Consider the following 16,556-nt stretch of genomic DNA (forward strand, 5'->3'; position numbering starts at 1 on the left):
CTTTCTTTTTCTCTGCTTCCTATCTATGAAGTTTCCTGTACTATGTCCCTCCCTTCCCGTTTTGACTAGCGTTTGACATTTGACTAAGCAAACACTTTTAGTATCAGAACACTGTTTTACTGAGGTAGTCACCAGTCTTTTGTTGATCCTCTACAAAAGCTAACATCTGTTCATGAAATTATTAGCTTAATTTGCAAAACAACATTTTCAAGCTATCTGGATCAATAAGTGTCAATTTTTTTCAATAAAAATATATAACACACTGAAGAAAACTGTACGAAAGACACTTTGAAATAATTTCTATGTTTTTTCTAGGTGCACCATAAAGAAGACGACTATTCCTCTCCGAGTATTTGCTGTTCATATAGTTTAACTTCTTACATTTGAAGTTGAAAGTGACTATAAGTAAAAAGTAGGAATAACTTCATGTAGTGTTTTTCTAGACAGAAGAGAATTCTAGTTACACTGAAATATTTAAACGCACATTATTATACTCATTTCACTCTCCCATTTGAATCCAGAACATTTCATGCATGGTTTTGGCTGGGATAGAGTTAATTTTCTTCTTAGTAGCTGGTACAGTGCTGTGGTTTGGATTTAGTGTGAGAATGATGTTGATAACACGCTGATGTTTTAGTTGTTGCTAAGTAGCGCTTATCTTAAGCCAAGGATTTTTCAGTTTCCCATGCTCTGCCAGCAAGCAGGTGTGCAAGAAGCTGGGAGCTGGGAGGGAGCAGAGCCAGGACAGCTGACCCGAACTAGCCAAAGGGATATTCCATACCATAGAATGTCATGCCCAGTATATAAACGGCAGATTTGGCCAGGAGGGGCGGATCGCTGCTGGGGCATCGGTCAGCGGGTGGTGAGCAACTGCACTGTGCATCACTTGTCTTTTCTGGGGTGTTATTTCCTTTTTTTTGTTATATTCCTTTTCATTACAATTATTATTATTATACTATTATTATTATTCTTAGTAGTGTATTTTTCTTTTACTTGCGTTATTAAACTGTTCTTATCTCAACCCATGAGTTTTACTTTTTTTTTTTCCCCTCCTCCTCCTCACCCCACTGGGAGGGGGGAGGGGGAAGTGGCTGCGTGGTGCTTAGTTGCTGGCTGGGGTTAAACCATGACATTCCAGAATAACTATTATGCTAAAAGAGCACAACTAGAATTATTTAAATTTACACAATTTATTCCAGTACATATTTCCTATGTAAACAAGCCCGTATTTTCTCTGTTGACTATAGGAAAAATTCAAAATCTTAAAGCTTAGAATGAAAATTATATTGGATTTTCTCAATTACTCACTTAAATAATCTGCAGTGCTAGGAATATGGGAATGAATTCCCAGATTTTTAGACTGAGCTATCCCTTCATTTCATCTTGACCTCAAACTACATTCAGAGGATTACAGGTTCAACATAATGTACATGCCAGAATTCTCCATTATTAATTTCAGTATGATAGTTTTCTCCAAGAAGGTAAAAAAGACATAAGTTAGGAGCACTACCTATTAAAATTCACCATGGTGTAGACAGAAATAGCATAATTTTCTTATTGTTTCCCCAAAACTGTATCAACTTTGATTCAGGTAACTATTTCCTTCAGAGCCATCATGTGGCCTTGCTGCTTTGAGGACTGCAGGATGCCCAAATGAAATGTAACTATGTTTCTTACTGGATCCTAAAGACTGACGTGAAAGAACTAGTGTAAGGTGCGTAGCCATTCATCTGAGAAAATGGGAAATGACAAGGAGATGTTACGGACCCTTCTTGCGTAGAAACTTCTCTTTCAAAATCTTCTCCTGTCTGTCTACTTCATCTTGTCTTCTCCTTTTATACTTTACTGTCTTTCACTCATTGTTTTACTATGCTTGCTATTTACTCTGTCAATTAGGTAATTTGCCCTGTTTTGTGGCACATTTTCTTAATAAAATAGACAATCACATTGCATTCCTTTATAAAACTTGCAAAACAAAGGTATGAAAGAAACTTCACTTCAGCAGCAGGATAGTGAGTGTAATGGAAAAGAGAAGACAGCTGAAAGATGGTGCAGAAAAGGACATAACTGAATCCTGAAAAATCCTGGATTCAATTGGCAGTGTTTCAATTAACACTGACTATATGACTACAAAACCAATTAAAACCAAATGATTTGGTTAAAACTTTTTTTGCACTCCACTGAATAGTGATTGCTCAAAGTATATTGAGCTCGTTTATCAGAAATAAATGTTATGCCCAATCCATTAAACCTCCTCTGTCTGGACTAGCACTGAAAGTAAGTAATCCCCAGATGTCTGTTTTAACACAGATTCAGCGTCCCGGCTCTATCCACCTCCAGGAGGAAGGAATATGCATGTTTTATACACTTTTATGAGGTAAAGTTCAAAGTTGCACAGATCCTCAACATAAGACCTCAAATGAAGTATGAATGAATCTCCCACTTGCATAAGTCTGCCAAGGCACGACAATCCCTTCTTCCTTCCTTCCCTGTTAAGTATGTTGTCCAGAAAAACTCCTGATTCATACACTGAAGATGGATGATACAGCCACAATGCATCAATTATTTAAATACATTATGCTTTCAGCCCCAAAGCAGCACTGAACTATTTTCTTCTCAAACAATAAAGCTGTCATAAGAATTAGAGTCAGAGCCTCAAGCAATTGCTCAGATATGGCTGACAGAACTTAATTCCAAATGGTGATCAAACATATTTCAAAAGCAAAATTATGGGCTGTGCTTAATGTTTAATCAAGTGAAATATTCTAGCCAAACCACAATTCTTTCTGATAAATCTTCTTGTACAAGACACCTTCAGAAGTATTTAAATAATTCCACTTCCCTGGACTAGCAAAAATATTTTGCATACGAATTCAACTATTAAATTTGTAGTGTGAAGTTTTAAGAACCCAAATTTCTAGTGGGAACGTCTCAGCTACAGTTGGAAATCATGAAGGGAATGATCATTAGGCACATGGTAAATCAAAGTATTTTTAGCAAAAGAGAGGTGTCATAAATTTTGATAAAAATTTGTTTTAGAAGTATAAAATCTAATGTACCCCTTAAAATATTCCACTAACGTATTTCACTAGTAAAAGGAACAGCAATGAAAGATGATTTAGAAGCATTTAAATAACCCTTCAGCCACTTCCAGGAGATTACCTCATTGATACTACTGTTTCAAAGCTTTATCTAAAACAGTATTAAAGAAACATTGATGATAAACCTGCCATTTGGTTCTCCTCCTTTTTAAAAATCACTGATATTTCAGTGATAATTTCTAAAGTGAAAATTTGAACAATTTTCTATAATTAAATCATACTTCTAATATTACAGTTCACCTACAATAAAATACATTTTCTGTAGTCGTTCTTGTTATCTCCTTCATAGCATTAGGCTCATTAATAATTTAAACAAAAGAAAAATGCTCTCTGCATTATCCAATATTTATACTTCATCTTATTAAAACATTTCGTTCCAATAAATGCAAGAAATTCCTCACATATAGATGGAAAGAAGAAAAACATGTATCTTTTTAAAATGAGCAGGCATACAAACACTGTAAGATATATACCAATATATAAGCATTGTACGTTACGAGTATTTAATTATGCTATCAACAAACAAAATAATCAATTTACCTGACCAGTACTGCTAGTTGCCACGCTGATTTCTGCTGCACCTTGACCTTCATTCTGCCTCTCTGTATCATGGGAACCTGCATCATGCTTGCTTTGAGGTGCTCTCTGTTAATATAAGAGTTTATGAAATTACATACAGAAATGAAGTACGCTTTACCATTCAAAGCTTTCTGTACTGCGAATGCATCAATGCTGCATCCTCACAAAGCCAGTGAACAGTACTTTGTATTTCATAACCCTTAGCCTCAAGAATTAACAGCTGAGACTGAGTGTCTTCGAAAAATTGCAGGATGAAAGTGAGGCATGTCCTCTGAGGATTATAGCCCTGCAAGACAAAGGATTTGCTGTGACACACAGAAACACCATTTTCCACCAGCTGTGCTCACACAGCTATCAGAAATGTAACAGAACTGGAGCAAACAACTGTCTTTCTCCACTGTCACGTGATCTGTGCATTTACTGGAGACTACGGCTCGCATAGTTCAATTAAGCTTCACAATCAAAGATAAATAATTTCTGTGTGAACAGAAGGATGTCTGTACTGTACGATCCTTCTAAATTTTAAGGACAAACAGCGCAGGAATAACCACTTTGATGCAAATAAAATTTATATAACCTGATACTGATCCATCTGATATTTTATCAAAATAAATTCAATGGATCTGGCAAGCTGGTACACATATGTTTCAGTTCCTTCAGGAGACCCGATTTTCTATACATCTACACGAAAATTGAACTGGTGTCCCTGCCACTGACAGGGATCATGAGATCAACATGAAAATCAGGTCTTTAAATACGGTTTCTTAATAAAGCAAATAGAATAACTGAGCAGTTATGAAGTGTGTGACGTATCCAACATTACCTATTAATGTGTTCAAAATGTTTCAGATTTTCAGAAAGACATAAATAATCCTGTCCATGGAACTGGCTTGAATTCTGGAGTTGAAAAGGTATCAGCTTACCCCCGAAGCACTATTATTCTCAAAGTATTAGTTTTGATGCCAAACCTCATTTTTCAGACTCGGAGGCTACTACCTTAACAGACAACACTCATGTATCCCTCTCAATTAATTTGTTTAACTACACTTGGTATATTAAATTCAGTTCCTGTGCAGCTCTGCAATGTTCTTGAGCAGTTCAGCCTATGATAGCATAGTCTGCCTCACCTTCCTTTATGTAAATTTCTCTTTAACTTTAGCAGAAACATACTTCTCTTCAATGTACATACATTGAAACTGCTTTAGTTACCTGGTGATGAAACTCATACAGTATCACTGGCATACTAACTCTATTTTGTTCATATAAAGACATTCATCTCAAACCTGGAAAGTATTTAACATTGAACAGAATTTCAGAAACCACTAACTAACTAAATACATGTGAAGTGATAATTTAGGGATAAACTTCAAAAATAAAATCTATACAGTTTAACTAAAGGAATAAGATATGTCAAAGAACACAGTAGTATTAGACAAAGTAATAACATGAGAAAATTGAAAACAGTAACGGGTAACATTTTTCTTAACATTGTATGTTCAGTTATGGAAAATGAGTAACCCACAAAGCAAAACTCACAAAATGAGTGTATTGGGTTTGCGTGGCAAGGTTTTGGTAGCGGGGGGGCTACAGGGGTGCCTGCTGTGAGAAGCTGCTAGAAGCTTCCCCTATGTCCGATAAAGTTAATGCCAGCGGGTTCCAAGACGGACCCACCGCTGGCCAAGGCCGAGCCCATCAGCAACAGTGGTAGCGCCTCTGGGATAGCATATTTAAGAAAGGGAAAAGAAGTTACAGGGGAGCTGGAGTTGCAGCCAGAGAGAGCGGAGTGAGAAGATGTGAGAGGAACAACTCCGCAGACACCAAGGTCAGTGGAGAAGGAGGGGGAGGAGGTGCTCCAGGCGCCAGAGCAGAGATTCCCCTGCAGCCCGTGGGGAAGACCATGGTGAGGCAGGCTGTCCCCCTGAGCCCATGGAGGTCCACGGTGGAGCAGATATCCACCTGCAGCCCATGGAGGACCCTACACCGGAGCAGGTGGATGCCTGAAGGACGCTGTGACCCCGTGGGAAGCCCGCGCTGGAGCAGGCTCCTGGCAGGACCTGTGGACCCGTGGCCCCGTGGAGAGAGGAGCCCACGCTGGAGCAGGTTTGCTGGCAGGACTTGTGACCCCGCAGGGGACCCACGCTGGAGCAGTCTGTTCCTGAAGGACTGCACCCCATGAAAGGGACCCATGCTGGAGCAGTTCGTGAAGAACTGTAGCCCATGGGAAGGACTCACTTTGGAGAAGTTCGTGAAGGACTGTCTCCCGTGGGAGGGACCCCACGCTGGAGCAGGGGAAGAGTGTGAGTCCTCCTCCCCCTGAGGAGGAAGGAGCGGCAGAAACAACGTGTGATGAACTGACCCAAACCCCATTCACCGTCCCCCTGCGCCGCTCGGGGGAGGAGGTAGAGAAAATTGGGAGTAAAGTTAAGCCTGGGAAGAAGGGAGGGGTGGGGGGAAGGTGTTTTAAGATTTGGTTTTATTTCTCATTATCCTGCTCTAATTTGACTAGCAATAAATTAAACTTAATTTTTCCCCAAGTCAAGTCTGTTTTGCCCATGACGGTAATTGGTGAGTGATCTCCCTGTCCTTATCTCGACCCACAAGCCTTTCGTTTTATTTTCTCCCCCTGTCCAGTTGAGGAGGGGGAGTGATAGAGTGGCTTTGGTGGGCACCTGGCATCCAGCCAGGGTCAACCCGCTACAATGAGACACAGTGTTACTATTCTTTTAAATCTGATCTGTAATTTTAAAACTCACCATCTCTGTCATTGTGTATGAAATGATACTGTTATTGATGCTCATACAATGACTAAAGAAAATTTGGTTACCAGTACAAGAGTGCAGACCCAGTCAAGATCAGGCCTTCCCGCACTATGTGCTGAATACAGTATAACGTATTACCTGCTGAATCCCTGTCTCACAGTACTTTCCATCTTGAATAAAGTGTAACGATGAGTTTGGCAAAATCTAGATCTAAGCCTCCAGTATAACTCATGACAGAATTTTCCAGGTGACAGTAATTTTCAATCCCATGCAGAAAGTAGTATTCAATGTAGCTAGAGGCAAAAAGCTGAACTGTTCATTAGTCGGGCTCTGACCCATTGGGTCACCTGGCAGGGAATACTACTACTCTTCCAAGAACACTCCTGGGTTTGGGGCAATTTTTTTGGGGTGGTGATGATGGTGTATCTATTAAATAGTTTTGATGCATCTAGAGCACAAACACAGAGATATTTCATTCCCTGACAAGAAAAGTTTCTGCTCTCCTCAGCACTCTCCGTCCTTCTCCTCCCATTCACGTACGTTTTGTTTGCCACATGCTATTTACGAATGAGGTGGCTTCCCATTCCCCCAAGCACTCTCAAAAATATGCCACTACAAAAAGTAGTCAACGTAACACACAAATCAATTTATAAGGCCATTTTTAACAGTTACTAGCAGGGCTTATCTAACTTTAAAGGCAGTATGCACTCACGACATGAGCACACATTACTGTCACATGAGTCATCGGCTGGGCTTGAATGTCAAATCTGCAAGTTCACAGCAAGGAGTTTTTACCACTTCAGCTACTGAAGTAATTTGAAGTGAGAAGCTGTTCTCTTCATGCAGACTGGCCCAAAGGAGTTAACAGTAACACAGGCAGCAGACAGTAGGTATTTACTGAAAAGTGAGTCTTATAAGTATTTATTATAGATGTATTAATATATATTTAAGTACCAACATATATTTATTATATATGCATATTATATAAAACATAAAAATACGTATCCACACACACATCTGGATGATTAAAATTTTTTTTGTATATAGTATTACTGTAAATAAATTAATATTCATCTGACAGACTGTGGATTAGTGGTTATAAAGACAGTATAACCACTGCAAGTATGCCCCCTCTTCGCATTACCTTTTAACACTGAACGTAGGACCTGTGGATGAAAATATATAAACTACCAAGCACATCAGCAAAGAACCAGAGCACATAAACAGCAGCAGACTGTAACCTCTACATGAGGTACAGCAGCTAGAGAATGGCACACAGGTCACCCGCACACCTGGGTTAAACAGCACGACCTATTCTGAAGCATGATTTTTGAAGAGGCGTAAGCTGGGTTTATAGCCCTCTGGCATTTCTGAATTCTGGCATCACACTACAGGAGTCACGTTAATGGAGTATGCTGGTTTGCTCTTGCAGCAAAATGGTGGAAGACCACACATGCCTATTACAGGAAGACAGAGCCGCTCGCTCCATCTTGTTTGCCACTATTTTCTAAGTGCTTCTGAAGTCAGCAATAGTCAACAACCACTTGTCAATTCTTAATTTCCCTGTATTTACTAGTAGAAAAATGATAAATCTGTAGCTATTTTATGACATTTGCAAGCATAGTAGGCCTTGATCATTTTTGCTAAGACAACCAATTACAAATAATTTTACGTAATACTTTGTCAACATAAGTTGCCAAAGCAGCCCTCTTCTGCATTTATTAGGACAGAAGACTTTTCTATGCATAAACCACTAGTTTTTTCCCCAATATTCAACTACCCTATTATTTTCTGTGTATTGAAAACTACAGATACACTACTATTTTCTAGATACCAGAAAATGTTTATTTTGCCATTACTGCATGTTAAACACATTACACATACAGCTATACGTAAGAAGGTAAGACAAAGAACAATGCAACAAACAAAAATAAGAAACCATAAGATTGAAACAATTTTGCTACAGTTGAGTCAAAGAAAAAGGAAAGTCTAGTGAGTCAAATCCTTGAGAGAACTCCTGTCCATCACAGTTGAAACAGTTTAAAGCTTGCTGAGCATAATCTCTGTACGGAATAAAACCTTGACATTTTATCTACAGCAACATTGCCCAATGGAAATACTTTACATATTTCAAATGACAGATATTATGAAAGGCCTGTGCCACTATAACAAATTGAAAACCCCATATTAAACACTTGCCAAGAATTTGCTTTTTTCTTTTAAATAATTTCAGATTTGTACCTGACAGCCAAAAATTCTCTTTGGAGGGGTCTAACTCTACAGTGGATTTCAAACCTTATTATGAAAATCTTGCAAAATATCCAACAGAAGTCTCACAGAAATTTGAAGATACCATCACTTGCAGGTAAATTACTTCAACTTTTTCTAGTAGCATTTACGAGACTTGGTAATTTGCCAAACCTTAAAAATGTGCTAATATGTGAGCCAAAATTTTCTATGCTCATCGATTTCCAAAAGCTACTTTTATGGTCCAGTATTATATTTGGTCTTATTCTACAAGATATATTGCACTTGGATTCCACAGTGATTGGCATCACCACAGGGCCAACTAGATCAGTAGACAAGCTATGGTATTTATTATTGTTGTTACTAAATCTTTATAAACATAAGGAGCACATTCAATTTGGGTATCACTGTATCAGGCACAGTATTAAAATATAATAAATGCCTCATGTTTGTATTTTTCAGTTATATGGACTCTGCAGTTTGACTGCTACTACCTTCCTCCCTGCCACCAGGCAATTTCAGAATTAGATCCAGCTGTTTTCCATAGGAGATGGCCATCCTTTGCAAACAACTAACACACACTATAAAGTATTAATAAGTGTGTCGTGACAGCCTCCTTTACCACCAGCAGCCTGGTAACTCTGTCCTACAATATGTAACTATACAACCAGTCATCCAGACACTTTACAGATAAGACACACCACAACAAAATTTCGATATATTAGAATGCCCATGTATTCAGCAGCCAAATAATATGGTGAAAGGAGTAAAGAACTAAGACAAAAACTTCAATTCTGTAGTTGCATCTCAATGCTGTTTGAGTCCTTGAGCTTAAGCGAGTCCACAATACAGTAGGGTTTTTTTACCAGAGTAAGAGATAAACACTCTGGGGACAGGATCTGTCTGACTAAATGGGGCAAAAGTATCTGTTGAGAGGCTGGCCAACCAGGTAGGGAGAGCTTTAAACTAGAAACGACGGGGGACAGAGTGATTCCTCAACAAGCAAGTAAGGAAGTTGGCGATAGGGCAGGCAAGGCAAGGGCCCTGGCTGATGGGAACACAAGGGCAATCCACGCAAGTGAGATTAACTGGAATCCCCTTAAGCATGTAAGGAAGGAGGTGCAGCAGAACAGCCTTGTGGGCAAAGCTCTCAAGCCTGTGCTGGGGAATCGGCATGCTTGGGTGCCTCTCTGGCATGCCTCTACACTAATGCACACTGCATAGGGAACAAACAGGAGGAGTTGAAGTGAGTGCAGTCATGGGGCTACGGCATCACCGGGATCATGGAGATGTGGTGGGATAGCTCATATGACTGGAAGGCTGCAATTGAAGAATACAGACATTTTAGGAAGGACAGGCTGGGAAGGCTGAGGGGAGACCTTATTGCTCTCTACAACTACCTGAAAGGAGGCTGTAACGAGGTGGGTGTTCACCTCTTTTCCCAAGTAACAAATGACAGGACAATAGGAAATGGCCTCAAGTGGCACCAGGGGAGGTTTAGATTGGATATTAGGAAAAATTTCTTCACCGAAAGGGTTGTCAAGCATTGGAACAGGGAAGTGGTTGAGTCAGCATGCCTGGAGGTATTTAAAAGATGTGTAGACATGGTGCTTAGGGACATGGTAGTGTTAGGTTTACGGTTGGACTCAATGATCTTAAGGGTCTTTTACAACCTAAATCATTCTATGATTCTAAGGCGAGGTGGAGTTGTCGTCCTTTATGTGACAGAGCAGCTAGAGTGCATGGAGCTCTGCCTGGGGATGGGTCAGGAGTCAGTCAAGAGCTTATGGATGAAGATTAGCAGGCAGACCAAGACAGGTGCTGTTGTTGTGAACATCTGCTAAAGACTTCCTAATGAGGAAAAAGAAACAGATGAGACCTTTTCCAAACAACTGGAGGAAGCCTCATGTGCAGAGGTCCTGGTCCTCATGGGGAACTTCAGCCGCCCTGGTATCTGCTGGAGGGGCAATAGCAGGATGAAACATTCTAGGAGATTTCTTGAGTGCTCTGATGACAACTTCCTGACACAGGTGGCTGAAGAGTCAACAAGGAGAGGTACTGTGCTGGACCTGATACTTACAAAAAAGGAGGAACTGGTTGAGGATGTGAAAGTTAGAAGCAGCCTTGGCTGCAGTGACCATGAGATGGTAGGGTTCAGGATCCTAAGAGAAGGGAGAAGGGCAAAAACCAGGACCACAGACCTGCATTGCAGGAGAGCAGATTTCAACCTCTTGAGGTTGCAAAGAGGTTGGAATCTGCTTGGAAGAATCCCATAGGATACAGCCCTGCAGAGAAGAGAGGTCCAGGACAGCTGGCTGATATTCAAGGATCACCTCCTCCAAGCTCAAGAACGGTCCATCACAACCAGTAGGAAACAAAGCAAGGGCAGCAGGAGGCTTGTATGGATGAGCAAGAAGCTCCTAACTGAACTTGGGCATTAAAAGGACGAGTACAGCAGGCAGATGTGGGGTTAGGTGACCCAGGAATAAAGAGTTGCTGTCCAATTATGCAGGGATGTGAAGGGCAACAAGAAAAGGACTCTGCAAGTAGATAAACAGCAAAAGGAAGACTAGGGAAAATGTGGGCCTTCTGCTGAGTGGGGAAGGGGATCTGGTGACATAGGACACAGAAAAGGCCAAGGTACTCAATGCCTTCTTTGTCTCAGTCTTTACCAGTAAAACCACCCTTCAGGAATCCAGGTCCCTGAGACCAGAAGGAAAGTCTGGAGCAAGGAACACTTACCCTAGGTGGGGAGGACCAGGTTAGGGAGAGCTTAAACAAACTGGACATACGTAAGTCCTAATGGCCTCATGGGTTGCACCCATGAGTGCTGAGGGAGAGGGACAATGTCATTGCAAGGCCACTTTTGAACGGTCATGGCAGCAGGGAGAGGTTCCTTAAGACTGGAGGAGAGCAAATGTCACTATCTTCAAGAATAGCAAGAAGGAAGATCAAGGGAACTACAGGCTCGTCAGCCTCACCTCAGTCCCTGGCGACTGAAGGTGATGAAGGAAACCCTCCTGGAAAGCATTCCCAAACACATGAAAGACAAGAAGGTGACTAGGAGCAGTCAGTAGGGTTTTACAAAGGGGAAGTCAGGCTCAACCCTTCTACAATGAGGTGACTAGCTTGGTGGGTGAGGGAAGAGCGCTGATGTTATTTACATCAACTTCAGACACTGTCTCCCATAACATCATCATAGACAAGCTGACAGTGTATGGCTTAGGTAGGTGGACAGTGATATGGATTGAAAACTGGCGAACAGCTGGGCACCACAGGGTTATGATCAGTAGCACGAAGTATAGTTGGAGGCAAGTCACTAGTGATGTACACCAGGGGTCAATACTGGGACCAGTACTGTTCAACACCTTCATTAATGACCTGAATGCTGGGACACAGTGCACCCTCACCAAGTTTGCAGATGACAGAAAACTGGGAGGAGAAGCTGATACACCAGATGGTTCAGCTGCCTTTCACAGGGACCTGGACAGGCTGGAGAAATGGGCTTACAGGAAGCTCACGCAGCTCAACAAGGGGAAGTGCAAAGTCCTGCACCTGGGAGGGAACAACCCCAGGCACCAGTACATGCTGGGGGCCCCAGCTAGAAAGGAGCTTGACAGAAGAGGACCCTTGTAGCAAAAAGTCCAACAGTATCCTGTGCTGCATTAAGAAGTGTGTTGCCAGCAGGTCGAGGGAGGTGACCCTTCCCCTCTACTCAGCTGGTGAGGCTGCATCTGGAGTACTGTGTCCCGTTCCGGCCTCCCCAGTACAATAAAGATTGGACTTACTGGAGCAAGTCCTCTGGAGGGCCCCAACAGGGCTTAAGGGACTGGAGCATCTCTCATATGCAGAGAGGCTGAGAGAGCTGGGACAATTCAGCCTGGAGAAGAGAAGGCTCAGAGGGGGATCTCATCAATGTGTATAAACACCTGGATTGGCTAATATGTCAAAAGACTAGGCAACTTTGATTATAGACACTACTGTCTGCTTCACTTATAAAACAAGATTTTCCCCCAAATCCTGGAATTATGAAACTATTACTTTTCAAAATGGAAAAATATACATCCCTTACTAATCCAAATGCTGCTCTGAGCTTTCACCATAGTTATTTTGGGTGAAGACAAACCATAAAATATTCAGGTCCAACATACAATTTATATTTAATTTACCAGTACAAGAAACAGAGTTGACCTTGTAAGTGAATTTCCAGTATGAGAGCAGTTTTTGCTATGGCAGTTACTACTATGGACTTTGCACTTTACAGGAAACATTATCTTGTATTCCTTAATATAGAACCCAATACTTAAACACTGAAAATATGCCAGGCTTCTATAATGAAGTCCGACAGAAGCTGTATTCACCCTTTTTTTAATCTTATCTCTCAAAAAAGATAAGCAAACCATGAAGGTGCTTATCAGAGATTCATATTTAGAAAGGCATGTACAACTGATTGTTATAATTATTTGCTAAAACCAAGACTCAGCCTTTATAATACATTGCACTTTGGCATTTTTACTGAAATTTCATGTTAAACTTTTAACTGATATATCATTAGTGATTAAAGTTCAATAGTAGCATGAAGACTAATCCAAGTATTCCACCCTCAGTTCACTGGTAAGAGAGGAAGTAACAGCCTATATATATTGACTAGTTGATTAACTGTGACATCACTACCTGATGGAAATAATCCTGCCTACCACTTTACTAAAATAATTTGTTTTTTTTAAAGAAGATACAGACCATAATCAAAAGAAGGCAAGTAATTGCTCACTAACCTCTGCTTCAGCTGCTTGTGATTGCAGGAGCTGTCGTATACGAAGAATGTCCTTCTCTATTTGTTGAATTCTCGCCACCCTCACCTGAAATGAATGCATTTTCCTGTTTGATTTTGTTCAAAAACTCCTTTTACTTACTGTATACAATGACAACATGAAGAGTTCTTTGCAAATACAGCTGACTACAAAACAAAACTACTGCATTCATGTGGTAATTCAAGTGTTCTTCATAATAAAACACAGGCATGATTGCCAACACTCAAAACATAGTGAGTAGTTGGGTTTTTAATAAAACTGATGCTCATTTGGATATAATAGGTCATTACACAGTACACATTCAGGTATTAAAAAAATGCTCCAGTTAACTTGCACAATTTTCCTGTTTCTGAAACGGACATTTTGTGCAGATCTTTAGCAAATTATTTGACTTTCTTCTCAAATGTTAGAATTCTACTTGCCTTACAGAGATTTGAGAGAGATTTACATTTGCAGAGTGTCTTGAAGGTATGAAATCCTGAATGACTTCTATTATATTAAGCTACTATAATGATTTGGGAGTTTTGCTTACGCACCGACTCTGAATATTTTCGGCTCCTACAAATCTCAAAGAATTTAACAGGCTCAGTACAAAGAAAACTACATACTGCTTCTTTGGTTTGTCTGGGATTTTATAGACATCTCTGAATCAGAGTCTTTTACAGCCATATTACTACTCATTCCCCACTGCAACCATTCTGTGGTTAGTAAAGGGAATGTTAAAAACCCAAATGTTACAGGACACACATACTCCATACAAGTTGTACTGTGAAGCACAGGATGCATTACGACTCTGTGAAACACTAAGTGTATAAAGTTACATATCCCTGTATGAGCTTGGTAATCTAATAAATTGACATTATTTGACTTTAAAAGTGGGCAGAAAATAATTAGCCCAATAGTATCAGGATATGAACAGAACACCCAACTGATTAAATAGTATTTTTTTGTGTGATGGATAGCTTAATAAAATGGACAAATAGTTGAAAGAAAAATCCTGATTCTTTTACCTGATTAAGATTTACAATGCTATACTAAAAAAGGAAAGGCTTTGTGCATCTAGTGGACACTGCAAGGATCAGCATTATAACCCATCTTATTTAACACATTTATAATCTGAAAATGGAAATAAGATGAATTTTTAAAAGGTGCTAATGCCAAAAGATACACATGGAATAGAAACACAATGTTATCTAGAAATTTTAGAAATATAGAAGAAAATATAATCACAAAATAGAATGAATTCCTAAAATACGCACCATAAGCAGCTATGGGAAAAGCACCATAAACGTCAACATTTAGTAGAGATGCAAAGCTACGAACGTTTAACTATAAATTTGATTTGAATTTGGAAAGCAAAGTATGAAAAAAATGCAAATAAAAATTTGAAAGCTGCATACACAGAAGCTTCAGCACAACACGAGGCAAACAGATAATTCTGTTTTTTGTTCCTGGATGCCTTTTGCTCCTGGATCAAGAAATTCTTAAGTATTAGAAAAATAATAAAAATATATGCAATATATTGCAACCAATGCACCAACTGTGCATTAGTGACGTGATGCATGATTCACAGAATACGTCTCTCATTGTCTTTAAGAACAACTTGAATTTCCCCTGAATTGAGCTTCTTTCTGTGTAACCAGCAATTTATTCCATAAAGGGCATCAAGAGAATCTGAATATCTGTATATACACACCTAAACACAAGAAAGTATTTTTGTGCAGATGAAAAAAAATTAAATATTGCACGATTTGCCCAGTATCACTGATGGAGTCCTCAAAAGGGACAGGAATTCAATCCACCCTTGCCAATTTTAGTCCAGAGATTTAAACATCAGACCGTTCTTCTTTCTGCTAATTCATTATTTGTATTGCAGGGAAACTGAGGAGTTCCATTAACCAGGAACATATTTTGTACCAAACACTGGACAAGCAGAAAAAAGAATGCATTTCTTGCCACAAAGGGGTACAGCCTAACAGCAAACATGCAAAAACAGAGGTACACAATCAAACAAGGACCAGGAATGGCTTTAACTTTAGAATCTATAGAAGAAAATAACTTTTTATTCCTATTTGTTCATAGTACATTCCCATTCACTGTTATATTTACTCATCACCTTTATTAACATAAAATTGTTGGATAAAGTAACTTAACATTTAAAGTTACAAGTTATTTGGATTTTACCGCTCTGGTAAGACTTTTAACAAAAAAAAAAAAAAAAAAAATTCCTCCATATTCAGAGTGACAGAAAAAGTCACTTTCTAGAAAGTAAAAACAAGGAATATTACTTTATTTTAAAAAGCTTGATTCCCCCCCCCCCCGCCAAATAAAGACACATAATAGACAAAATTATTAATGGTTGGTCTACATTTACAAACAAGACCACTGTATGAATCTAACAGTGCTGAAATCGTCATCTGTGCGAGACTCCAGGATCCAAATTTTCTTATATCTTCAGTGGTCTGCTGTTTTAGCAAACTTTTAAGGATCTTTGGATAAATTCTTATGAGAATGATTATTTCTTGTGAGATTTTAAGGAACTCTAAACCTAAAAAAAATGAGATCCTTCTTGTTCTGGCATGAAGGAAAAATAAATTCTATGTGAACGTGATTTCAGTCTTGGAATTGAAATTTTAATTTTTTGTATTTTACAGAAATTAAGTTTGCTCCTACTTATTACAACATACATAGGCTACAACATTTGAATAGTCAAAATAAAACATGGATAAGTATGCTTTTTTGTTTTTTCAAGAACTACCATGTGAAATTATAAACTTCAGGGAATAGTACAAGTTAGTGTAAATAATTAAACAAGCTAAAATAAAATTGCTAACAGTCTTCTAATACATCTTTCTGAATAACTGTTGGGCGTGTGCTTGTATACAATCTTCATAAAAGACTGAGTTGCTGTGAGCTAACTTGCTTCAGAAAGAGGAGGTTAAAGGAAACAAAGCCCAATCATGACAGATGAAAAAGGGACAAGGCCATTATTTTAAGGTCCATGAGAAAAGGTGGCTAGTGCATCGATTACTTGGGCAACAGCAGGTTATCAGCTCTCT

General features: G+C 39.4%; 1 protein-coding gene across 7 annotated transcripts in view; it reads right to left on the reverse strand.

Annotated features, from left to right (window-relative positions):
* APC (APC regulator of WNT signaling pathway) overlaps positions 1-16,556 on the reverse strand; it is a 65,920-nt gene that overhangs the window by 18,905 nt on the left and 30,459 nt on the right. For 4 of the 7 annotated variants that reach the window (XM_050912512.1, XM_050912510.1, XM_050912507.1 and 1 more), the window contains exons 6-7: positions 13,462-13,545; positions 3,642-3,746 (exon numbers count right to left, since the gene is read on the reverse strand). In XM_050912512.1, coding sequence (XP_050768469.1) covers positions 3,642-3,746; positions 13,462-13,545 — 189 coding nt within the window. The remainder of the gene's footprint in view (positions 1-3,641; positions 3,747-13,461; positions 13,546-16,556) is intronic. The other 3 variants (XM_050912513.1, XM_050912509.1, XM_050912508.1) reach the window with 1 other exon arrangement.

This window comes from Gymnogyps californianus, chromosome Z (assembly GCF_018139145.2).
Source record: "Gymnogyps californianus isolate 813 chromosome Z, ASM1813914v2, whole genome shotgun sequence".
In the NCBI taxonomy this organism is placed as follows: domain Eukaryota; kingdom Metazoa; phylum Chordata; class Aves; order Accipitriformes; family Cathartidae; genus Gymnogyps; species Gymnogyps californianus.